At 38.6% G+C, this 26,452-nt stretch overlaps 1 protein-coding gene and 1 long non-coding RNA gene across 3 annotated transcripts in view; one reads left to right on the top strand and one right to left on the bottom strand.

The window, feature by feature from the left end:
• The window catches only part of TBXAS1 (thromboxane A synthase 1), a 298,523-nt gene that overhangs the window by 158,821 nt on the left and 113,250 nt on the right, over positions 1-26,452 (bottom strand). For both annotated transcript variants that reach the window (XM_087723026.1, XM_087723027.1), the window contains one exon: positions 1,242-1,338. In XM_087723026.1, the coding sequence (XP_087579152.1) occupies positions 1,242-1,338 (97 nt within the window). The remainder of the gene's footprint in view (positions 1-1,241; positions 1,339-26,452) is intronic.
• Positions 1-26,452, top strand: part of LOC148044062 (uncharacterized) — a 108,186-nt gene that overhangs the window by 68,527 nt on the left and 13,207 nt on the right. The gene's annotated exons all lie outside the window — the stretch shown is intronic.

Here is a 26,452-nt window from a genome sequence, read left to right as displayed (position 1 = left end):
CCCAAGTGTAAACAGCAACTATGCAAATCCTTGTTTGGATTGAGAAGCATATAAAGTGTAGCAAGCAAGCAAATAAATAGCTTGAATTCTCAATTCAATCTGCAATTCTAATAGAAACGAACAATTAAATCCCTGTTATTCTTTCCCTTTCAATCATCCCTTTATTCCAAACCTTTCATTTTAAATAATTACTTAATTTAAAAATATTTATAATTACAAATTATTATTTTTTTAAAATATAACACACTGCTTTACATGATTGTCTCCTTACCTTGTACGATACTGAACCAATTAAAGTGCTGATGGAAAAATCTGAGCAAGGGACTTATTGCTGAAACTCTTAGCCATAACCTAGTCCCATCCCTTTTTGTTCATTTATTTAAAACATTTATAAGAAATATGGGAAAGTACTGGAGAGATGTTTGTCCCTCTTTAGAGAAATTTACATCGTACACTGAAGAATCAGTGAAATACTAAAAACAACAAAACAGTCGAATAGTCCTTGTAGAATTCTTACTATTTTATTTGCTTGGTTTTTCCCCTTAATTTAAATTTATTTATTTACTTGACTTTATTTGCCACCCATCTCACCTGTTTTCCTCAAACACAAAAGTTTTCTTAGTGTGGTTTTTAAAGAGCCGAGGTGGCGCAGTGGTTAAATGCAGCACTACAGGCTACTTCAGCTGACTGCAGTTCTGCAGTTCAGCTGTTCAAATCTCACCGGCTCAAGGTTGACTCAGCCTTCCATTCTTCCGAGGTGGGTAAAATGAGGACCCGGATTGTTGTTGGGGGCAATATGCTGACTCTGTAAACTGCTTAGAGAGGGCTGAAAGCCCTATGAAGCGGTATATAAGTCTAACTGCTATTGCTATTGCTAAACATTTTATAGTCACAATTAAATATTTTAATTAAGGACAGCACAGCTATTTTAATACATCAATTGCTTAGAAGCATAAAAATGTGTCAAAAAAACTCCATACTATAGTATAAATGTAAAATTATCATGATAAGGCCTGAGAACATGGAGGTGTCTTAGTTTTATACTTAACAGAGAACAAAGTAAATTGCAGGCAAATATTTGGGAAAGGTATTATTGAAAACAGGGCCACTACTGAAAAGACCTACGGTACTCTTTATATCTCTTCATAGGAGACGTTCAGAATAGGATCACTGAAGGAAATATTAGGACATGAAACAGAGAATCAAAGAGAAGGAACCATAGTTTCAATCTGCTGACTTACCATTCTGTTCCTGAAGTTTCTGAAATCATCCTCTAAGATACATTTGATCATATCTGGTTCAGATATCACTATGTACATTCGACGACCAATGTAATACCTATATTCAGTTACAAATGAACAGAAGAGGAAGATTCCATTAGTGACTAAAGTAAGCAGGCAGTAGATATATGGACTTCCGGGAAATAGCAGCACTAAGTATGGAAGGAAGTCACAAGCATACACTTTCAAATATCAGAAGCTAATAAAATTTTAAAAGGATTTGCTTAATACCATTTCCCCAAAAATAAGACCTACATTGGAAATAAGCTCTAGCACAGTGGTTCTCAACCTTCCTAATGCCGTGACCCTTTAATACAGTTCGTCATGTTGTGGTGACCCCCAACCATAAAATTATTTTTTGTTTTCCGTATTTTTTCAAAAATATGTGTTTTCCGATGGCCTTAGGCAACCCCTGTGAAAGGGTCATTCGGCCCCCAAAGGGTCTCGACCCACAGGTTGAGAACCACTGCTCTAGCATGTTTTTACATGTGTACCTAATATAAACCCTACCTCCAAAATAAGACCTACTTAAGAGCCTGTGCAGCCAGCTGCCTGCCCATCTGGTTACTCGTGGTATCACAGGCACAAGGTGAGTCGGGGTGGTGGTGGAGCTGCCCCATGTGCCTTGCTTCGGCCTACCTCGGGACCCCCACAGCTAGGCCATTCACAGCCTAACCTCTGCTTCATGGCAGCAGCCATGTACATCAGGAGTCCACATGGCTGCTGGCCCACTTCTTCTGCTTGCTCGTGGCCACAAAAGAGCAGGAGGCTGAGTGGTGTCATGGTCGTGAGGTGAGGCAGTTGTTGGGAAATGGATGGCGTGGTTGCAAGGGCCCTGAGGTAAGCTGGGGCGCATTGGGCACTTCCACCACCCTCTGCCTCACGGCGGCAGCACTAGCTCATCACGCAGCCTGCCCACCAATCAGAAAAAGTGGGTTTCCTGAACATGGGGAAAAAATAAGACACCCTCTGAAAATAAGCCCTAGTGTTTATTTTGGAGCCCAAAAGAAAATAAGACCCAGTCGGGGAAACACAGGTATTCATCAGAAGTTTCCTGATCACTACTTTTATAATGTAGAAAAGAATCTAGTTTGATCTTAAGAAAAGCAATTTCAATTCCTGATTTTTCTTTTGGTTTATGTGAGTTGTATATCAATTTCTGGAAGCAATTGGAGTTGGAGCTGGAACTGGAGCTGGAGACATAGACAACAGAGTCCCTATTCTCCCTATTCCAGGAAAGCTAAATAAAATATTAATTAACATTTTTGCTATGTCCTCATTACAGCCACAATTGTAAAGTTCCCATGCCACACTAAAGCAAGATGTGATTTGTTTCTTTTTGTTGTGAGAACCCTGTTAACTGTAATATATTCAAGCAATCATAGATTTATACACAGGACTTAGTCTAAGAAGTGACCTCAACCATTGTGCTGCTTCTTTAGATCTTATAAATAAAGGTCTACCAACAGGGTTTAGCATAGTTCACTTTAATGTCAATCACACAACGAACACTACTGAATAAACAAGTAGTCTACGTGGCACATAATCCAAATTCTTACAAGAATACATGTAGCTTCTATGTAACTTCCCCCTTCCAACTGTAATCTCTCACTTTATCAGAGGGATAAAGTTAACCATTTCAAAGGTACAAAGTTCTTGACAGAAACCTGAATAACATGTGCTATATTTATTTCAAAATATACAAGGAAGTGGATGTTTGATGACAGGTCTACCTGACCACCTATAATGAGGTTAATTCAAAGGTGGTATCCAGCAGGTTCTGATCAGTTCTGGAGAACCGGTAGTGGAAATTTTGAGTAGTTCATAGCACCTCTGATTGCTCCCATCCCCCATCTATTCTCTGTCTCCCGAGTCCAAGCTGATTGGGAGGGAATGGGGATTTTGCAGTATCCTTTACCTGCCACGCCCACCAAGCCATGCCACGCTCACACGACCACGCCCACAGAACCGGTAGTAAAAAAATGTGAAACCCCTCCACTGGGTTAATTGTAGCAATTTCTTCTGCCATCAGTAACCTTCATGAAAGAGGTTGAAAAAAAATTGCAAACAGAAATCCTATCAAAAAAATGCAAATGAATTTTAAAATAGGCAAGGGAGATTGAGCAAAACATCTTTTGTGTGAAGATGCCTCTACTGAGCCAATCTGCAATCAAGAAAAGATGTATGAAGAAAAAGTGAAGTATAAAGCAGGCTACTACTTCCTTTCATCTCCAGCAACAGCTCTTACCTCAAACACTTTGCTCTGGGTTTTTTTTCCCCACCAGCATATTTACAGTATATTTCACCCAGCCTTAATTGGTAGATAAAAGATGTTGAGACACGGAAACAACTGGGAGGATGCACTGGAGCACTCAGATGGAGGACAGATAGCTTTGGCTTTTAGAGATTACTAAGTACAACCTTATCACAGGTAAACACCACAAGTATTTTTTTCCTATAATTCAAAGTAATTTGGTTTCCTTTCAAATTCTTATTCAGATCGTTTCAAAGGGATTTGTAAACTGTGCTCAAAAGGACATGGTGTATAGGTTTTAAGGAATATATCCAATTTTTAGGCAGTTTAGGCAGTTGGAAGAGAGTATTTGATTCTATCACTCCTCAAGTAAAACACCATTTTATTTGTCTTCATTTCTTCATTATATAGTATTAGTTATCGAGTGCCACATTGCTTTCCTCTACAGAACGCATTTCATCATCTTCCCCATTTCATCAACCAACAATTGCATGGTGCTGGCAAGAGTAACCAGTGGTGTATGCTGCCCCGCTCTCCACACACACACACACACACACACACACACACACACACACACACAACACACACACATACAGCAAGATTTCCACAAATGTTTATTCAACACCACACACACACACACACACACACACACACAAAACAGGTACTCAGAAAGCACTCTCAATGCACAGGTTCAAATTCTGAAGTCTGCATGGCAAGAGTCACTGGTTAACCGAGTCCAACGGGCATACACAAAGTCCTGGAAAGCAGTCCACAAGTCAAATGGTTTAGGATACATGGCATGAGAACACAAGGCATGGAACTGGGCACGTTGCTCCAGCAATACTCAAGTCTTTGGGGCGGGATTAAATAGGCAACACTGGTGCAGCCCTTCAAGAAGGTACCTTCTTGCAAGTAGTCTAGCTGACCAGCTTTGTGCCTGCCTCCACTCTACTCTACACGGCCTTGGATCAGGAGTTGGTGTAGACTCCACCTTCTCCTCATTGCTAACAGGTGGCAGATGCTCTTGGTCTTTGATTGGAGCCTCTTGGCCAACTTGCTGCAGCTGTGGCTAATCTCACTCAACCTCCGCCTGACCAAGATGAGGCTGCTTCATCAGGCTAGCACTCTCCAACCCCGAACCAAGGTCATAACTCAGCTCCGCTCTTTCCTTTCAGCCTCCTCCTCCAAACTCACATCCGGAGAGGGGTCCAAGGGGGAGGATCCATGACGTGATTAACACAGCACCACCCAGTGTCCAGTTACACATTAGGTTAAACATGGAGCATGCAGCCAGTCCTCTGTTCATATTTTTTTTATTCTGAAGTTTTTTATTCTAAAATTGACGGAAACAGTTGACCGCTCTTTAGGTTGTTGTTGTTTTTAACTCCGAAATACACTTGCAAAACTGCAAATCAGACTGTGCAAAGAAAACGATGAGTTAAATTTGCTTTTTAATGCACAGTATAAGGTAGAAAACAGGACGAACTCGAAATCCTCATACAGAAAAGCAAATATGACCCGTGATAGCTATTACAGAAGACTTGCGGAATGGGAGTTAAGAAAAGAGGAAAACACAAGTGCCTTCTAGTAGTATCTTCTACTTGTTCCAAAGGAAATAGAAAAGGGGAATCAGAATGGTAATTGAAGACTTCAACTATCCTGACATTTGCTGGAAAACTCATTTAGGTGTGGGAGATTCTGATGTGTTATAAGTTTCATCTTTCAGAAATTTCTCTTTTTTTTCAGAAAAGGGAAGAAATACAGAGGTCAACTATTTAGGACATAATTCTGACTATCAGAGAGTAATTGGTCAATGGCCTGAAAGTGCAAAGCAGCTTTACAGAAAGTGGTTACATCATGTTTGAATGGAAGGTATTTAAGGAAGGAAAGATGGGAGAACCTCAGTCAGATACTCTGGATTTCAGGAAAGCTGTTTTAAATTGATTCAGGGAAGTGGGCAGCTAATGATGGGATAACATCCTCAAATAAATCATGAAAAATTAGATTCTAAATACACAAGTATAAAAAAATCTCCATGAGAAGGAAGAATTGGAATAGTTTAAATAGCGAGTTCTCTTTTAATCCAATAAACATCAACAAAAAATGTATAAAAACAGAAGCATAACTTATAAGGTATATAGATGGTTAACCTGAGTCCTTAGATATGGAATCAGGAAAGTTAAAGGTCAAATGAGGCCAGTGAGGACTGTGAAATATAATAAAAAGGATTTATTTCCTATATCCAACACAAAAGAATCTAGAAGGCGATTGGATTGCTGTTGTGAAGGGAGAATAATGCAAGGACCTACAGAGAAGATTTTTTAATATTGATAGAATATTTAAGATATTAGAGAAGATATTAGAACAGATAGTCAAGCAGTACATATTCAAACAATATGAAAGAATCTACCTTGAACAGGAGGCAAACCAAAGAACACTGGATACGTAAGTCTCAGTAACATTTTAAGTCTCGCTTGGATGGATAAAAGTGGACTACAGAGTACTTCAGTTCATTGGATTTGCAACTGGTGGAAAAGCTTCACACAAAGTTTGTTCATAAATGGTTGAGCACTGTCCTGGAAGAAAATACTGAGCGGGGCTCTACAGGACTCCATATTTAGGCCCCTGATTTTGTCGGATCCAGCTTGCGGAGTCAGCCTGGAAAACGTAAGGGGCTTGCCTGCGTCGCTTCAGCCCAGTCTACCTGCGTGGCTTCGGCCGGTCTACCCAATGCGAAGAGGAAACCTGACAGTAGTTTGGGAAGTGACATCAAGATGGCCAAACCCACCCAGTCGACCACGCCCTCCCAGCCCGAAGTCAACCACAGCCCTGATGCAGACCTCAATGAAATTGAATTTGACACTCCTGCGTTAGGAGGATTGACTACCGTAATTCCTTAGAGGACAAGGCATGAGCCATATCCATCAGGGATGACCTTCAATAACAAGTATATCATTATGAATTTGGGTAGGCAAACCAAATGCCAAGGCACGGTTTTGGATAGGCTTGATTTGGAAGCGTTGTGTGTGTGAGATGGATGTAAGAGTGCTTAGTGAGCCACCAGCTCAACACGAGCAAGTTGCTGATGCTGCAGCTAAAAAGCCCACTGCAATGTGGGATTCCCTGAAGGGAACCGTATGTACAATTGATCACGTTTATCTTGCAAAGAATAAAACTAAGTGGAGCCATAATCTGATTCTAAAAGACTTTGTCATGTGCAAGGACAGATGTGTTCTCTGTTGAAACAGAGAGCAGGAAAAGACTTGTGGGTTCAAAATAAAGGAAAGGAGATTTAAGCTGAAGATTAGGAGGAATTCTTGATATTAATAGCTATTGCAGGGTAGAACATGAATGGACACCCACCCCTCCTGTTGGAGTTTTTCCAACAGAGGCTGTTGCATTAGAATAATAGATCACTCTGCTAAGCAAAAGAAATGGACGAAATGGTTTAAAAAGTCCCTTTCAACTCATACATTCTCTATGGAGAGATATTGCCAGAAATGAAAGCTTCTTAGAAAACACTCTTTCAAATATGAAGGTGATTTTTTTTTTTAAAAAAAATACAACTTGCTGGAGAAAAAAAGAAGGGAAGGGATTTTCATTTATCTTTTGTGCTAACTCCAATCCAGATGATGATTCCACAATATAAAAACTGAAGAGAGAATCAGCAAACATAGCATTCATTTCCTTACAAAGTGCAGATTACGCTTCACAGAGACTGAAACTCAGTTTCACCAGTTCTGATCTTTAGGCACATTTGTTGTTTATTTCTAGTTATACATAAATGGCCCTGAGACCCATGGCCTGCAAAATAGCAGGAATCAGGAAAATGGACAAGTGGCATTACTGTACATAGTTCAGTGGTGGGATTCAAAAATTTTTACTACCGGTTTTGTGGACATGGTTTTGTGGGCATGGTGTGGCTTTGTGAGAGTGACAGGGGAAGGACACTGCAAAATCCCCATTCCCTCCCCACACCATTAACCTGCCTTTCCAGCTTGGTTCTCCTGTTCAGGGCAACAAAAGAAGATCAGCTAGGAGGCTGGGAGGCAGCAGGGGCGAGGCCAGCCTGTTTGCAGCTTCTCTGTACTACTCAAAATTTCTACTACCAGTTCTCCAGAACTGGCTGAATACCACCTCTCACATAGTTCATTAAACAGAAACTGATAGGACTACACATCTAAATCAAAACCTGCCTTTCTTTATACAAGGAGCTTCTGTTTTGATTCTCAGAGTGTATCAGGGGTTGGGATGATATATTTCATCTTACATTATGTGAATAAAAATACTGGTGTTACTTTTTCTTCGCTCCAACATGGTACAGCTGTCTTGGCTCCCTGCATCACCAGGTTTTCTCATGAGTATAAGTATGGGTATGTCTAATGAAAAGAAGGACAAGGGGTGACATGACAGCAGTGTTCCAAAACTTGAGGGGCTGCCACAAAGAAGGACTTATTTATCCAAAGCACCAAGAAGGCAAGACAAGAAACAATGGATGGAAACTAAACAAAGACAGAAGAAACCTAGCACTAAGGAGAAATTCCCTGACAGTGAGAACAATCAACTAGTGGAAAGGCTTGCCTTCAGAGGCTGTGGGTGCTCCATCACTGGAGGTTTTAAAGAAGAGACTGGACATCCATTTGTCTGAAATATAGAGTCTCCTGCTTGAGCAGGGGTTGTACTTGAAAACTTCCAAGGCAGTGGTGGGGTGGGATGCTGTTGGTGAGCATGTGTGTGCCTAAAACGCTTGCGCTAAAAATGGAGCATTTAGAAGTTCAGCTGCTTACCTTCCATGTCAGCAATGGTAAGTAGAAGAGCGGGGGGGGGGGGAATCAGCTGTGCCGCACAATTGAAATGAGTTAGAAAGCAGGAGATAAAGGACAGGATAGGGCAGGGGCAGGTGGGCGGGGCCAAATGATTGTCAGCGCCAACAGTTCGCCCGACCGGTCCGAACCGGCTGAATACCACTTCTATTCCAAGGTCTGTTCCGATGACAATGATGATGATGATTTACCTGGAAGGTGAATAGCCTACTCATTTAAGATAGGATGCTCACTGATACTTCTTGGCCATCTCAGAGTCATATAAAGTGCAAGAATCCTCCAGGCCAACCATGGAAATCTCACCATTTGGGGATGAGGTGTGGAAAGCCATTTATTTTCTACTAGATGAAAAGGGAATGGCTAAAAAAAAACTCCAGAGGAAGTTTTCCACAAAGGTACAATTTATTTGCTGAGACTTCTATCACTCCGATTCAGCCTTATGAACAACCTTGTCTTCAGATGTATCCCCATTTTTATATCTCTACAGGAAATTTCAATTTCAGAATGGTACTGGGAGGAAATATGGGCTAGGAGACAGGCATATTTTCCCCATATTTATCAAAGACATTTGCTTATCAAGACCAATTCTGTTACATCACCTCAAGAGGGAGCCAAAGAGATTTTGTTCCCACAAATTAGGTTGCTGGGTTACTAATGTCTGTGTCTGTTTTCATGCAAGTTAAAAAGGAAGAAGAAAGAAACTGTGAGGGAGAAGAGGTCTAGATCGGCATACTGTAAGTTGTCACCCTTCAAGATGTTACAGTTTTATGTTTATTTTTAAAGGGTTGCACAAATCACACACTTCAAAAACAAAAACCCACACACCTCCCAAATACCGACTGCTATAGGAAAATCTCTATTATTATTGAAAAGTTAAAGATATATCGTGCACACTTCCGCTGTCCTACCACTTTATTCATTTATCTCTACTATATACGCACCCGTCAAGAGGTTTAGCTGCTATGGGGAAAAAATAAACCATAAAATAAAATAAAGCTTCAAGCAAACAAAGAAACCAAATAGTGAAAAGAAAGAGAACAGATAAAACAGTTGTCAGCTAAAGACTTACACATCCAATTAAACAAGAAGAACCTACTGCATCACAAGACTTTTTCTATACCAGTATAGCCTGGGGAGGAAAGGAGAAATATATGTTCCACAATGTAGAATTCCCCCCCCCCAGCCAAAATAAAAGCTACAAAAAAGGAACTAGTCTGAAGCCATAAGCAGGCTGATAGGTCAAAAAGTCTATTTATAGAAAATAATAGAGAAATAAGACATCTTCTATTTTTTGTAGACTTTCTCATGTCTGTTCCTAGAAAAATCATTATCCATATTATTATTATTTTACTTTTGCAGATGCCTTCTTATTCTTGTACTGCTAAAATGACTATTTACCATATATATAACAAGGGATATAACTTGCTCCTTGGGAGTTTCTTAAGGCACAGGGACCTTTTATTTTTTTTTCCTAATGTATGAATACCAGGGTACCCATGCAACATCTAACCTACTCATTTCATAATTTGGCCGCTAATAGATCGATATATTTTGAACTACTGATAACCTACTACAGAACAATTAGAATTAGAATGAGTCTGCTTTTAATCGAAGTGCAGTCTTGTGGTTTTTAAATTAGTGGCAGACAGTCAGAGGTAGAATAAATAGAATTAGTATAAATAAAGGGGGGGAAATCATTTTTAGAAGTATGTGGTGAGAAAGTCTAATAGGAAGAATTATATCCCTTTTAGCATATATGAAATCTAGAGAGAATGTTATTATTGAGCATGTTATTATTGTGAAAGAGTTGTCAATCAATCAGAATAGAGCTGGAAGAGAGCTTTGAGGTCTTCTAGTCCAACCCTCTGCTCAAGCAGGAGACCCTATACCATTTCAGACAAATGGCTGTCCAGTCTCTTCTTAAAAATCTCCAGGCCTTGATTATCTTAGTTGTTCTTCTTGGCACTTTTTCCAAAGTGTCAACATCTTTTTTGTAATGTGGTGACCAAAACTGGATGCAGTATTCCAAGTGTGGTCTTACTAAGGATTTATAAAGTGGTACTAATACTTCATGTGATTTTGATACTATGCCTCTGTTTATACAACCAAGTATTGTATTAGCTTTTTTGGCTACTACTGCACATGCTGGCTCATCTTAAGTGATTGTTCACTAGGTCCCTCTCACAGAGTTGTGCATGTTAATATTTTCAACTACGTTTGAGATAAAAGAAGGCTTTTAGCAAAATATTGTGCAATTGAGTATATCTCGTTTTGCTGAAATTTCTAATTCAGCTCTTTCTTTTAGAAAAATAATGTTTTTACACCATATTCTTATTTTCTATTTTTATTTTGATCTCTCTTGATCACAGAAACAGTCAGACACATTCTCTGATCAGAAATATAGATAGTGATGTAGTTGTTTGTTCTATTGAATCTCTGTGGATATCTAGTTTCAAAAATCTGAAATATATTTTGACAATGAAAATATATTGAATGAATGAAAATTAAATTCACAATTCTTTTTTACTCTTTAGTTTGTATTCCCTTTCTTTCATCTGAAAGTGTGGTTTATATTTAAATTTTGGAGTTCAGGGATAGCTTTTTTGACTTGGAATACTCCAAACTGCAGTCAAAAACTATGATTTGTATCAAAATGAAATGTGAAATATCACACTGACAACAGATGTAGCCTGACTCTAGCAATATCAATGCCTATTGTGATAACACAGACAGCTATAGAGACAAGTTTGCTAATCTGTTCTCAGTTTCCAGTTAATTTATCCATGGGAAACTTTTACTTGCAAAACAAATGTTCAAATCTTTAGAGATGCATATTATTCTTATATCTTAAGCTTTCTAGTCAACACCTACCAAGAGGAAGCCTACAGCTCCAATTAGTTCCATTATACAAGAGGATTATTCATATACAACCAGAGGGTATTGCATTAAGGAAATAGAATATAAATAAAATCCACCCAACATTAGATCATTCATCATTTCAGAAACTATGCCATTGTTATTTCCATGCTATACTCTGGATTACAAATTGTTGTTATCTATACTGCTCCAATAGTAGCATCACCAGCGGATTTGATCAAAATGAGCATTTGTATAAAGTCTTCAAATGTTCTGAGCATTTGATATACATTTTCTTAGCAATACTTATTTGCTCATCCTTTTTAACAACTGTATAAGGTAACTCAGCAGTATTCTCAATGTACTGCAAATGATTGGGTTCAGAAGAAGAATGTTAGCTTATTAAAGGCACCTTTTAAGTTGGTGATAAGATCTAAGCAGGGGCCTCCAGAACTCAGTTTGTCAATTGCAAGGCACAAATATTCCTTGGAGGTTTTTGTAATATTTTGTCTGCTTTTACAGAATGCTACTTGTATAATAAGAACCATGGACCAATATCTAAATAGTCCCAATTGTTTTTCATTTTAATCACTCTTTTTTAGACTTATCTACGTTTGATCCAAAGTCTTCTTAATTTTTTTCCCTCTGTCATTCATTAATGCTGCATTAGGCATTAAGTCTTTATATAATGTGCATTTGCCACCACTTAGGTTCTGCCTCGCTTCACAGACAGGCACTCCATAAAGAAGGGGCTTGTATGTGGGAAAACACCTGTGCTCCATTCTCTCTCTTGTTTATAGCAAGGCCATCAACTTGCAGACAGCTTTGATCTGCCTTTCTGTTATCAGTTCTATGCATTTCAAACATGTTGCATGCATCATAATAAAAAGGGAGAAAGAGCAGGATGTAAAACAAGGCTTTGCTTTATTCTTTTAGACCAATGTCTGGCAGAGCCACACAGACAGCACCTGAAAAACCAAATGCAAAGGGAAGCGATGTTATCTTTTATCTGGCTGAGAGAAAAGGGGGAAAATTGTCCTCTTAAAAGAGAGGGGAGGTGGGGAACAACCATGCTGAGCTGAAATGCTTTTTTCTAAAGTGTCCATTCATGTCTGAAGAAAACAGAGGGAGCGAGGTTGTCCTGTCCCTTATTTTTAGATAGCCACATTCACATTAGGTAGCAAAACTCCCAGCAAATAGATATTCAGCCATTACTACTAGCCTAATTATTTCAGAGGTCAGAAAATTAATTCACCAGAGTATAGTGCTTCAATGAAGTATATTGATTCCTTATAAAAATTATATGTGTACAAACACACACACACACACACACACACACACACACACAAATTATGTGATTTAACAGGCTCCATGAAAAGCTTGGAAGTTGTTTTGACAAAGCCAACAATTTTGAACCTTTGGTGTCCGTGTACATCTACTTTTAAATGAAAGCATAGCTGTATTCATATTTTATATTAGGTAATTACATTCTATGGCAAATTTCTAAAATTGCTATGAATGGACATGACCCTTAAGATTTCAGGAGGCAGAGAGGCTGGAAAGAATAAAAGACTTGGCAAAGAAGCTGCTTACAGATAATAAACAGGGAGGAAAGTACATTTCTATTTTAAAGTCCAAATTACCATTAATTAATTCACATAAGTGCATTTAAGATATAAAATGACAAAAAAACCTTAAAGGATTTGTCCGAGTTATGTAAAAAAAATATAGCACTGTAAATCTGATGGTCAGCAATATATACATAAGCTAAGCAAGTTTTAAGTCTGTGCTTCTAATGGTAGAAGGGGTTAATCTTTCCTGAAGAATCCAGTGGGAGGGAGACACAGGGCAGATAGCAGCATCTCTGGTCAGTGCAGGGTGTGTGCTCAGCACTGTGACATCTCGTGTACAGACACAAAGCTGCTCTCTCCTGCATGCCACACTTGTGCACGAATCATCATCAGGTTCTTGGCTTAGGCTGTTCACACTGTTTCATCGCAATTCATGTTAGCTCGTCATTCTTCAACCATTATGTTATGGCTCCGCGAAAGTGTATTAATTCGCCAGACAGTTTCTGTTTCATCTGTGGTGAATATACACTGTTGAAGCAACAGCAGAATATTACAGACTTTGTGAAAAAAGTATACTTTGCATACTTTGGACTAAAAATTGGAGATCAAGATAAAGTTTGTGCGCCTCATAAAGTGTGCAAATGGTGTGTTGAGGACCTCCGAAACTGGTTCAAGGGTAAGAAAAAATCTTTCTGTTATGGGATTCCTATGGTATGGCGAGAGCAAAAGAACCATAGTGATGACTGTTACTTTTGTTCATGCGATGTGAAAGAGTTTAATTCCAAATGGAAGCATTCCATTTCATACCCCAATCTTCACTTAGCAATTCGTCCCATCCCCCATGGCACAGATATACCAGTACCCAAGCCCTCTGCTACCTTGGAAGAGATACCTAGCTCCAATGAAGGTGAAGTCATACCTGAACCAGATGACGAATCAAGTTCTGACTTTGAAAATGATACAAGACCAAAATTGTTTTCTCAGGAGGAGATGAATGATTTGGTAAGAGACTTGAATCTTCCCAAAGATGCCGCTGAGTTACTCGGATCAAGGCTGAAAAGCAGGAATTTATTGTTGCCAGGAGTGTCATCTTCATGGTTCAGACATCATGAAAAGGAGTTCGTTCCTTACTTCGTCCAGGAACACAAGTTGGTTTATTGCATCGATGTCGAAGGTCTGATGGGTCAATTTAAAATCCAATATGATTCAGAGCAATGGCATCTTTTTATAGATTCTTCAAAAAGAAGTCTCAAAGCAGTTTTACTCCACAACGGTTTTTATGCTTCCATACTTGTAGGTCATTCCGTACACTTGAAGGAAACCTACGAGAACTTGGAATTGGTTCTTCGTAAACTTCAATATGAAGACCATGGTTGGCAAGGGTGTGGAGACTTGAAGGTCTTGTGCATGTTGCTTGGGCAACAAGCTGGGTATACCAAATATCCTTGTTTTCTGCGTCTATGGGACAGTCGAGACCGACAAAATCACTGGACCAAGAAGAGTTGGCAGCCGAGGGTGCTAACAGTCGGTGAAAAAAAAATGTCCTCTGAGAAACTTTGGTACCTTCCCATAAAGTTCTTCTACCACCTCTCCACATAAAATTGAGATTGATGAAGCAATTCGTAAAATCACTTCCAAGAGAAGTGATTGCTTGGTCACCAAGTTTCCATGCCTGTCGAAGGCGAAATTGAAGGAAGGTGTGTTCGTCGGACCAGACATTAGAAGGCTTATAGTTGATCAAGAGTTTGTCAATACCATGACGGATCCTCAAAAAGAAGGGTGGATTGTATTTAAAGACGTCATACAGAAATTTTTAGGCAATAACAAAGATCCTCACTACAAAAAGATCATCGGAAGAATGCTGAAAGCATTTCAAGCTTTAGGTTGCCTGATGAGTTTGAAAGTGCATTTCCTCCAGTCCCACCTTGACTACTTTCCTGAAAATTTGGGAGCTGTGAGTGAGAAACAAGGTGAACGATTCCACCAAGACATTAAAGTGATGGAAAGGAGATACCAGGGAAAATGGAGCATTACAATGATGGCAGACTACTGTTGGATGCTTCAGAGAGACATTCCAGATGCTACTCACAAGCGTAAATGCACCAAGAGGAGCCTCACAAGGAAGAAGAATCGAGTTTAGTGTGTGTAGGTGAGCTCATTTCAGTTCAAAAAAGGATTTTCATGAAAATATTGTAATAAAACTTTAAGTCTATTTCCATTTATTTTGAGGTATTGCCTTATTTAACATAGTTACCTAAATTGTCAGGAAACGTGATGTCCTATGACAAAATGGAGGTCATTTTCGGATTCAGCGCACCAAAAAACATAAAGATTATGTGGAATAACCAAAACAGCTCTCGAAAAAAATTTTTTTTGCAGACCTGTGTTATAAGTACATTAAGCAACACAGGTTGGCAATTTGCTTTTCTTAGGTGAAGAAAGGTATGTCCTTGGCATACATATTGTGAATTTATTATTTATAAGAAATGTACTTAATCACATATATGTATTGTTTACATCAAAGGGGGATGGGGGGGAAGTGTTTATAGGGTGTGAGATGTGAAGGACAGCCTTTCTCTCACTTTGAATTAATATGTTGCTATTACTTTAAGCTATTTTTCCCTCCGGCACATTTTACATGGTTTCAGAGTAGGATTGGGAGAAAAGCAGAGTAGGAAGCTATCTTCTGCTGAGTTAGAACACATAATCTTTCTTACTCAGAATTACCAATATGATCACGAACAACCTTCTTGGGGTTCAGGCAGGATTTTCCCCAGCTCTACCTGGAGATGCCAAGAGCTGAAAGTAAACCTTCAGCTTCTGGACCTTTGTTCTTATAAAGTTAAACATCTGAGAACGGACTCATGCACATTGTTTTGTTGGATCTAATTTAGAATGTAGAAGCAATCAGTTATTCAGAAATAATAGGTGCTTATGGATTAATTAGGGATGTGGTGGCTCAGTGGCTAAGATGCTGAGCTTGTCGATCAGAAGGTCAGAAGTTCAGCGGTTCAAATCCCTAGTGCTGTGTAACAGAGTAAGTTCCTGTTACTTGTCCCAGCTTCTGCTAACCTAGAAGTTTGATAACACGTAAAAAATGCAAGAAGAAAAATAGGGACCATCTTGGTGGGAAGGTAACAGCGTTCTGTGTCCCTTCGGCATCTAATCATGCCGGTCACATGACCACGGAGACATCTTTAGACAGCGCTGGCTCTTTGGCTTTGAAACGGAGATGAGCAACACCCCCTAGAGTTGGGAACAACTAGTATATATGTGTGAGGGAACCCTTTACTTTTATGGACTAATTCTGATACTTCAGCAAGAAGGTAGGTAGCTGAACCCGGTGGCTAGTCCATAAGCTACAAATGACAGTTTTCTCAGTGAAGAATTGCCCTATTGTTCATTCATGTTTCTAGCTTGGCCAGTAAATACTTCTGGCTTCAATTTTTTTACCTGTGTACGGTAGATTTAATTCACATAGTATTCTAAACCATAGTTTAATAATATGAATACCACTATTTGGTTTTGTCTTAAATTCATTGAATGAATCAATTATATTTCATTCTGGTTTAGTTTGATATGAAAAACTTGCATCTCAGGACTTTCAATTCTGATTCGTTCTTTGGTCCTGCCTTTTGGCTTGTACCAAGTTTCTGGGTTCCCATTCCTAACATTGCTCAATTATTGACCTAACCCAACAAGCAATTATTTCTCCAATGTTCTATTTTAAACAGGTTTTAATCATATCCTTTGACCTAGACAATTCCACAAAAACTTTGCAGTATTTCTGATATTAAGCTTTTGTAGAATTATTTTTCTTATTAATTAGGCTATGTTTTCTAATGCGTGATAATTCAGAACCAAGAAAATTCATACCTATCTTCCACCAGGGAAATATAAATAAATATTATTATTATTAAAAGGATTTTCTCTCATTAGTAAATTAAAGAATATATTTGTACTAAATCCACAATGGTGCTTGGGCTGTTATCTGTTCAGGGTGCTGACAACAATCCCAATAGAGAAAAAGTCCATTCAGAGGCATCAAAATAATGTAAAGAGTTGCATGTGGCTATTTTTACTGATAGTTCGAATAAGGGTTTTTTCCAGTGGTGGGTTTCAAAAATTGTTGGAACCTACTCTGTGGGTGTGGCCCCCTTTGTGGGAGTGGCTTGCCATCCATGTGACCGGATGGGAGTGGCTTGCTGCCCATGTGACCGGATGGGAGTGGCTTGCTGCCCATGTGACCGGAAATTCATAATTATGAAATTATGAATTAGTACTTAGGTCGGTCCAAGTAGCTATTCAGAAGTTAGTGGTTAGAAGCAATTGTAAAGCAAGATAGGGAATTAAAACCAGAAATATTTTGTTGGCTATTTGAAAGGGAGTATAATATATATTTAATTTTACACATGTTAGCAGCTGCTGAATTGTGTTTCGCACAACAGTGGAAAAACAGAGATATGTAAATGAATAAATATTACAATGTGCAGGAATAAATAAATTGACAATTAAAATCAAGAAGGCTTTGAATACTTTTTCACATGGGATTGGTTTTAGCAATTGCCAACTAATGGAAACAGAAATTAGAAATCCAAAAGTATGAAAGAAAACACCAATTATGTAAGAAAAGGTCCCTAAAATATTACTAGATCATTATTAATGCGTAGATAACTGCGGGACATTACACACCCACCAGTGGTGGGTTTCAAAAAATTTTGGAACCTCTTCTGTAGGTGTGGTCTGCTTTCCAGCTCCACTGGTGGAACCTCTTCTAACTGGTTCAGTAGATTTGACAAACTAGTTCTACCGAATAGGTACGAACTGGTAGGACCCACCTCTGGTTTTCTCCCTTAATTGCACCAATGACAGCATACCACTCAGAAAGCTTGCTTCTGCAGAGGCTATACCTTGACTGCCAATGATTAATTTTTAAAAAGAAGTTTTAGCATAGTTTCCAAACCTTAATGCATATTATCAACAACTGTCAAGTGAAGAGAGTTTCAAATTTCACCCAAATTAAATAATCAGAACTGCAATCTGGAAGAAGGGGCAGGAATACATGGCATACTATTTCAGATTTACATACACACAGTCGCCCCTTATTGTATCACTATCTGGCTCATGAAAATTCACAGCTTACAGAAAGAAAGAACAATTGGAAAGATTTTGCAGCGGGCATAAGGAAGTGTCCCACTGAGTTTAAATGGAACTTACATATGTGTTATGAACTTTTAGAATGCCTCCCCACTTATCTATAAATATATGGAGACATACAAATGCATTTAAGTATTTTCTTTTGATTGTATGCATATGTTGTATTTGGATTGCATACAAAGCCTGTAAAAAAGTGATGACTGAATAAAGTATAAGAAAAATAATCCCACCCATCTATCTCCCCTATTCCGTTCCTTTCCTTTCCTTCCTGGTAATGAAAACAGGCAAGGCTGCGACAACATTTTTAATGTGATATTGCACACAGACAACTATTGTTTCAACTTGTTCTTTTAAATGCCACTCTAAATGCATCAGCATATGTTTCACTTTATTATTATTTTTCTAAAAATTCCATAGTGAAATGTTGAACACCCTGCCTTAAAAAGTGAGCCTATGTTATTATGTTCCCCTATGATCCAAAAACATTTGTATCACGTCTACATTTTTTAAATATTGAAAAAGGAAGAAAAGTTTGAGTTGTTTAAGTAGACAACATTGTTAAATCAAGCTTTCAGCCAATGCTGTTTGTACAGTTTTTTCCAAAAATAGTCAATCCATGAAGGCCTGCAATAAACCGCTTACTTCGGGGTCAGTAAGTAACAGCCTGTTCTGCTGCAGCTGCTAATTCAAGGGTACTTCTAGATGGAAAGCTTTTTAATGCCACTCAGTAATTGCTATTGTGTTGTAAGCTACATGTAGAATTACAATCAACTCTTTATGGGTGGAGTGTTTTTTAAAATATGTGAAGAATATGTGTTAAAGCATCCTTAATACACTTGCATGATATTTTTATTAAGGACAAAACAAACAAACAAACAAAATTCAGTGCCACTTAAAAAATGAGTTGCAAAAACAGTTAAAGTGGGACTGACCAGAAAAGCAGCTGAGAAGATATGCTCAAGGAAAGGGAATTCAGGGCCCTGAAATGTTGTTTGCATCAATCAAAAGATATTAAAATAAACCACGCATGCAATCTGTTGTTCCATTTCTTCCAGTATCAGTGGAATTTTGTGAAATTTGAAAACATGTGACAGCAGCAAGGAAATAATTTGATATTATAGACAGGCAGCATAGTTTTTTTTCCCTGTACTTTTCCATAACTTTGCTTTGACACTCAGTTTAATTCTCAATGTTTCTCTTCTATAAGTCAGATTTTTGGTAGAGAAATTACATTAAATAAATCATAATCAAGTGAGGTAGTAATACCACTCTATAAAAAACACCACACCTAGAATACTGCATCCAGTTTTGGTCACCACACTATAAAAAAGATGTTGAGATTCTAGAAAGAGTGCAGAGAAGAGCAACCAAGATGATTAGGGGACTGGTGGCTAAAACATATGATGAATGGTTGCAGGAACTGGGCATGGCTACTCTAGTGAAGAGAAGGACCAAGGGACACATGATAGCAGTGTTCCAATATTTGACAGACTGTCATGGAGAGGAGGGAGTCAATCTGAAGCACCTGAAGGCCAGACAAGGAACAATGGATGGAAACTAAACAAGGAGAGATTCAGCCTGGAAATAAGGAGAAATTTTCTGACAGTGAGAGCAATCAACCAATGGAACAGCTTGCCATCAGAAGTGGTGGGAGCTTCATCACTGGAAGCTTTCATGAACAGATCTGTCAGAAATGGTGACAGATCTGTCAGCTTGGGGTTGGACTAGATGATCTACAAGGTCCCTTCCGACTCTGTTAATCTGTATCTTAATCAAATGAAATAACATTTCACTGTTCTATATACTAGATACAGTATATGAGCAGATATAGGGTCCATCACATTTGAAGAATGGCTGTACCACAAAAATGTATCTTTTGCATGAAAATTATACCAGATGTATCTGCAGTTAAAACTGAGACAATAACTATACTCAGTTCATTGATCATAATAAACTATGTATTAAAAAGTGCAGCAATTGGGTTCAACATAACATTTCATTACAACCAAACAAACCACATAATGTATTAACACAATGTGGGAACCAGTTTATGAACAGACATATTAATTTACATGAATAAAGTCCAATTTAATGATGGAAAACCACTTACAGTAATCTTACAATGAAACCAAGGGCTCATACAAAGAAGAATCTGGGAATGAAAACAAATATTTGGGGTACTATGGGGAGAATGCAATTAATGGAAATGGGCAAACTATTAAAATTGTTTAATCAAGGCAGGAATGTATTTGAAGAAAGAGAGTAACTTAATAAAACACACATTCTATGACTTGCAAGTTTATAATGCATAATGTGTATGAAGAACGGTTGCAGGAACTGGGTATGTCTAGTTTAATGAAAAGAAGGACTAGGGGAGACATGATAGCAGTATTCCAATATCTCAGGGGTTGCCACAAAGAAGAGGGAGTCAAACTATTCTCCAAGGTACCTGAGGGTAGAACAAGAAGCAATGGGTGGAAACTAATCAAGGAGAGAAGCAATTTAGAACTGAGGAGAAATTTCCTGACAGTTAGAACAATTAATCAGTGGAACAGCTTGCCTCCAGAAGTTGTGAATGCCCCAACACTGGAAGTCTTTAAGAAGATGTTGGATAGCCATAGCCATTGAAACAGTATAAGGTTTCCTGCCTAGGCAGGGGGTTGGACTAGAAGACCTCCAAGGTCCCTTCCAACTCTGCTATTGTATTGAAAGGCTGGCGTCTGCGCTGGTGGCGGTGTGGCTTTTTGGCTTGGCGGCGTTGCTTTTAAATCATTTTTTAAATCATTTTTTGGGGTTAAAAAGTTATCTTATATGCCGGAAAATATGGTAGATCTGACATATCTGAAGGCTACCAGGTTGTAGCAGACAGCAGCCGGTTTGGTGGGTGGACATCCTAGTATTCCAAGATTGTTTTGGCTTCTATTGTTATTGTTGTAACAGGCTTCACCAGAACTACATCGGTGAGCATATGTCACCTCTTGCTGCTGCTGATTAGCTGAATCAGTATTCCATTTCATTAATGCATAATGAGAGCAGTTAATAGGATTGGACTTCTGAGCTCCGAATAGGAACGTGATGCTAATAAGATAAGAGGTCATCTCTCCTGCTTCTTGAGGGGAAGAAATTGTGGACACTTTATCTTGGCAACCCCCGGCACACAGAGTGTTTTTAAATGTTTTTTGAACACATTGTTGCCATTGTTATTTGTCCATTTTATTACCTGTGTTTAGTTGTGACATTTTAACTCAGCTCATCTGAGGCTCATTTGGAAAAAAGGCAGCTTTTATCTGGCTAACCTTTTGTGAAGTGGCAAAGTTTTCAGTAGTCTGGCCTAATGCTTTTACCAACTATGAGGGCACGGCTGTTTCAAAGATAACGTTTTCCTTTGTACACTGAAAAAATAGTTTCTTTATTTAGTTATTGAGTTGATTACATTTAAATATTACCCATCTCGCTATCAAGTGACTAAGAAAAATATTTTATACCATTTACATTTTCTTAACACAAAAATTATTAGAATTAAATACCTTAAATATACTGTACTTTTCGGAGTATAAGACACACTTTTTACCCCCCTTAAAGAGTTTGGAAATGTTGGTGCGTCTTATACCCCGAATACAGCCATTTTTGGCCTCTGGAAACCCGCCTTGCGCATCCCATTTTTGCCAAAAACAGGCTTGTTTTTTTTGTAAAAACGGGGCACGCAGAGGGTTTGGGAGGCCTGCAGAGTGCTCCTAGGGGTTGGGGAGAGCAAAAATGCAATGTGTGGGCAGTTTGGGATGTTTTTGCCCTCCCCAGCCCCCAGGAGCATTCTGCAGATCTCCCAAACCCTCTGCGTGCCCCGTTTTTGTGAAAATTGGGACATGCAGAGAGTTTGAGAGACTCTTGGGGACTCTTTTTTTTTTCTTGTTTACCTTTTCAAAATCTTGGTGCATCTTATACTCCGATGCATCTTATAGTCTGAAAAATATGGTAACCATGAATGTATTACTTTGATCAGTTGGATAAAGATTTTATGTGCCTACAGTTTCTGTGTGAGCAACATTCCTGTATGTGTTGCTGTTTTACATACACACAAACACACAACTGTTCATACCTATTCAGTCTATTATTTACATAAATAATATACCAACGTGAGCAATGTCACCTACAAAAATAAAAGGGAAATGGAGATGGTAGGCACTGTGTAAATTGCTGACTTTTTGATTTTACATACCTCATCACATTTCTTATCCCATTTTATATATATTTAAGATTGCCAACTCTGATTTTGCTGCTATCCCATTTTTCTCCAGGGCAATTGACCAAGTAATTCCTTCCCTTCCTAACTATGGTTGACCGTGACATTGGGACAACTGCCTCTTTCTAGTTAAGCCTGGTTTTTACATAATTCTAAGCTATATATGCAATCTCAATGTTTTCTTAAAAAGAAACTTGATTATGTAGCTGGTCCCAATACAAACTGAGAAACAACACAGCTGTTCTCTGGATTTTCAGTTTGTTTTGCTATAAAAATATCACAATTGTTTTGTTGAGTTAAAGCTAAATCCACATACAGTACCCCAGGATTCTGCATCCAGACATGCATTATTCTAGCCAATGCATATAACACACACACACACACACACACACACACACTATTGTGTTATTCAGGTTACTTATAGGGTGATAAAAGTAGGGAAAAATTATTCTTGAAATTCATTTTAAGTCAGGATTCAAGGGTCAGTCTTGTGACCCCTTATAAATTAAAACTGAACAGAATAAGACTATATGTAGAACAGGTCTCTGAAAAACGGGAACCTATGTTCACATTTGTTTATTTATTTGATATATAAAATCAAAATCGGGGTCTCCAGGAAATGAAACTCTTTATGGCACGGGAGTCAAACTCGCGGTGTCATGTTGCCATCACGTCATATATTGCAACATTTTTCCCCTTCGTGGAGCCGGGGTCGATGTGGCTTGTGCATGATGCATCTGGCCCGTGGGCCGCCAGTTTGACAGGCCTGCCTTATGGTCTCTGTCTCTGCAGTGCGAGATATTAGTGAGCTGGCAGATGAGCAACTGTAAGCTTTTCTCTTATTCCCTTAAGCAATAAGTGGATACTGTGGAAGTAAGAATGACTTCTAAGGATAGATCGGTATAGAAAGGTATGGTGGCTTCTGTTGGTATAAACAAGATTTAACTATTTCTCTTTTTCATTTTCTTATCTCAGCTCTTTAATTTTGTGGGCCTGCTGTTTTTACTCCTCCCTCCCCCCAAGTTATGAATAACACTGTTTACTCCAAAAGGAAATAGCTAGATGAGTTAGTATGTACATAAGTGCAAACAAAAATATTAGCAACTGCTTACAAAACTCCAATAATAAAAGAGGGAAGAGTAACTTTTACAATGAGGCACGTACATTCACGTAGGAATAATTGTGCATGCAACCAGGGGTGGGTTCCTGCCAGTTCCTACCTCTTCTATAGAAGAGGTTCCACAAATCTACCGTGCCGTTTAGAACCGGTTCCAGCTCCCTCCCCCCCGCCCGTCCATACATCATCAAAATGAAGAGCGAGAGGAGGAATTCTGGGAGTTGAAGTCCACAGGGTCTTAAAGCTATCAAGTTTGAACACCCCTGGGGTTTTTTTTTCTAAAGGGTTAGGGGGTGCAAGGGTCTTGTAACTTGACAGCTTTAAGACTTGTGTGCTTCAAATGCCAGAGTTCCTGAGCCAACATTTTGGTTGCTAAGCAAGAGTGTTGTTAAGTGAATTTCACCACATTTCACAAGTCGGTCACGCCCACCCAGTCACATGGCCGGCAAGCCACTCCCATCCGGTCACATGGCTGACAAGCCACTCCCACAAAGCACGCCACACCTACAGAAGAGGTTCTAAAAAATCTGAAACCCACCACTGCTTACAACACACTATGATCTGTCACCCATGCCATTAAATGAACATGCAGCTCATTATCACTAGTGATGTCATTCATCATTAAATGAACATGCAGATTATCTGGGGGAAGATTTGGCTGAACACTGTATGGTAGGAGAATCCAATCCATTGTGACTGACTGATTGATTGATGATAGATGTGCCTTTTGATTCAGTGTTGACTCCTGGCAACTTTCTAGACAAGCTGTTGCAGTTTTCTTAACAACCTTCTTCAGAGATAGTTTGCCCTTGTCTCCTTCTTAGGACTGTAAGAGTGTGACTGGACAAGGTCACCCACTGGCTTTTGCCTAGAACTCATAGTCTCCCAGTTTCTAGCCCAATGTTTTAATCACTACACTAAACTGGCTCTTTGGTAAAATATGATTCCAGTGTATTTGTTCACTCAAGCTATCTTTCTTCCTTTGACTTGTCTGGGTTTGGGCCGTTGTTGTTGTTGTTGTTGTTGTTGTTAGCCCATTCCATGAAAAAATAGCACAAACATTGCCTTTGCTGATGTGAGGATATCTTAAGCATGATGGAAAATATATTCAAGTGGATTATTTGTTCTAGTATGCTATTTAACACAATAGCAGTGTTCCAATATTTGAGAGGCTGCCACAAAGAAGAGGGGGTCAACCTATTTTCCAAGACAAGAAGCAATCGATAAAAACTGAAAAAGGAGAGAAGCAACTTAGAACTAAAGAAAAAGTTAGAACAATAGAACAATCTGACAGTTAGAACAATTCAACCAATGGAATGGCTTGCTTTCAGAAGTTATGGATGCTCCAACACTGGAGTCTTTTAAGAAGAGACTGGACAGCCATTTATCTAAAATAGCAATAGCCCTTAGACTTATATACTGTTTCATAGTGCTTTACAGCCCCTCTCTAAATGGTTTACTGAGTCGACATATTGCCCTCAACAATCTGGGACCACATTTTACTTGCCTCGAACAGATAGAAGGCTGACTCAACCTTGAGCAGGTGAGAATCGAACTGCCGAACTCCTGGCAGTTGGTAGGCAACAGAATTAACCTGCAGTACTGCATTCTAACCACTGCACCACCATGGTATAGACTCTAGAGTCTCTTGCTTGAGCAGGCAGTTGGACTAGAAGACCTCCAAAATCCCCTCTACCTCTGTTATTCTGTATTCTGCATTGCTTGAACTTAATATTGTTTTCTTTGGCGACAATTCAGATTTTAATTTTTCTATCATCTACTTCCTTTTAAACTACAAATACCATGGACTGTATCTGGTAATTAATATATACAAAATACACCACTGAACCCATACCAAATGTTCTGATGCAGTTATGTGAACTCCCTTTTTTTTAGGTTTCACGGAATCTAAATTTGTTTGCATTTGGATATTCCATATATAAAAACAGACTTGATTTTTCAAATGCACACCCAGAACTAAAGGTTATCTAAAGAAGGGGAAGAAAAAAATGTGCCCTAAAAACCTGAACTGGAATAATTTCCCATAACTTGAATGCTTTCAGAATAGACAGACTACAGCATATTGTTCTGACTTGATTAAAGCTGAAAAGTTGATTTGACATCCTGTTGTCAAGGAGACCAGTTCACATTGAAAGAAAACAAGTTGTGATCCTATCGGTCAAATGATTCAAGTGACCTTAGGAAACAAAAATAATAAAGGTTCAATTTTCAAAGCTCTGTGTTCATCAAAATGAAGGAGGGGGTAAATAAAGCTCTTCATATTCATTTGAAAACAGTTTTCAATCTGGAATGCATAAAAGGCAGCCTCTTCTCCAACACTGTCATGTCAAACCCTTGAAGTCTGTTATACATATAATACTTCCACATAACATTTATTACCAGCATTCATAAAGACCACGAGAATTGCAAAAATGAGCATTAGCAAGATTTCTTGAGTGATAGGAGATGATGCTTGAGACATTTTTCAGGCATAGTAATACTGAGTGTGCACAGGATTGTGTGTAACCCACAACATTTACCAACAATTTGTGTGCCAAGAATCAAAACAAAAAAAATGTATTTTCCTTGTACTTCAGTAGACAGTATAATCTCTTCTGCTACCCAAGAGTCAGAGTTTTAAAGGATTCTGAAATCAGCACTCCCACAGAGAGTTTTCCATATTTTGACAATTTCTTTTATTTACCCATGATGGACATGAAATGAATTTTCCTCTCCACTGCCACCAACTGTAGCGATACAAGAGGGGAAATAAAGAAATACAATATATAATGTATACAGCTCATAAATACCATGGATGTGGCCTTTAGAACCATTCTAGTTGCCATCAGATGGTGTATTCAAAAGAGGAAAATGACTAAACATTCAGGGAGTACATCCCTTATTAATTAGTTATGTAATGAAATGCTATTTTAATTTGATTTAAATAGGATTACATTCATTTTTTGTCTATTCCACCCATTTCTTCATCTACATTCTACTTACATTTGGAGAGCATTCTCCAAAACTGCAAACAAAATTTGTGCACTCTTGTCTTTAGGAGTCCCTGAAGTCCTAATCTCAGCCAGTTAGGGAAACCAGTCAGGCAGACATATTGGAAGCTGGACTGAAACAAGTCAAAGTAAGACTTCAACAG

Source organism: Thamnophis sirtalis, unplaced genomic scaffold (assembly GCF_051295495.1).
Source record: "Thamnophis sirtalis isolate CommonGarterSnake01/CBP01778 unplaced genomic scaffold, rThaSir2_p1.2 scaffold_9, whole genome shotgun sequence".
NCBI classification, from domain to species: Eukaryota; Metazoa; Chordata; class Lepidosauria; order Squamata; family Natricidae; genus Thamnophis; species Thamnophis sirtalis.
The sequence above is the reverse complement of the archived record's forward strand: the minus strand, read 5'-3'. Positions and strand labels throughout refer to the sequence as shown.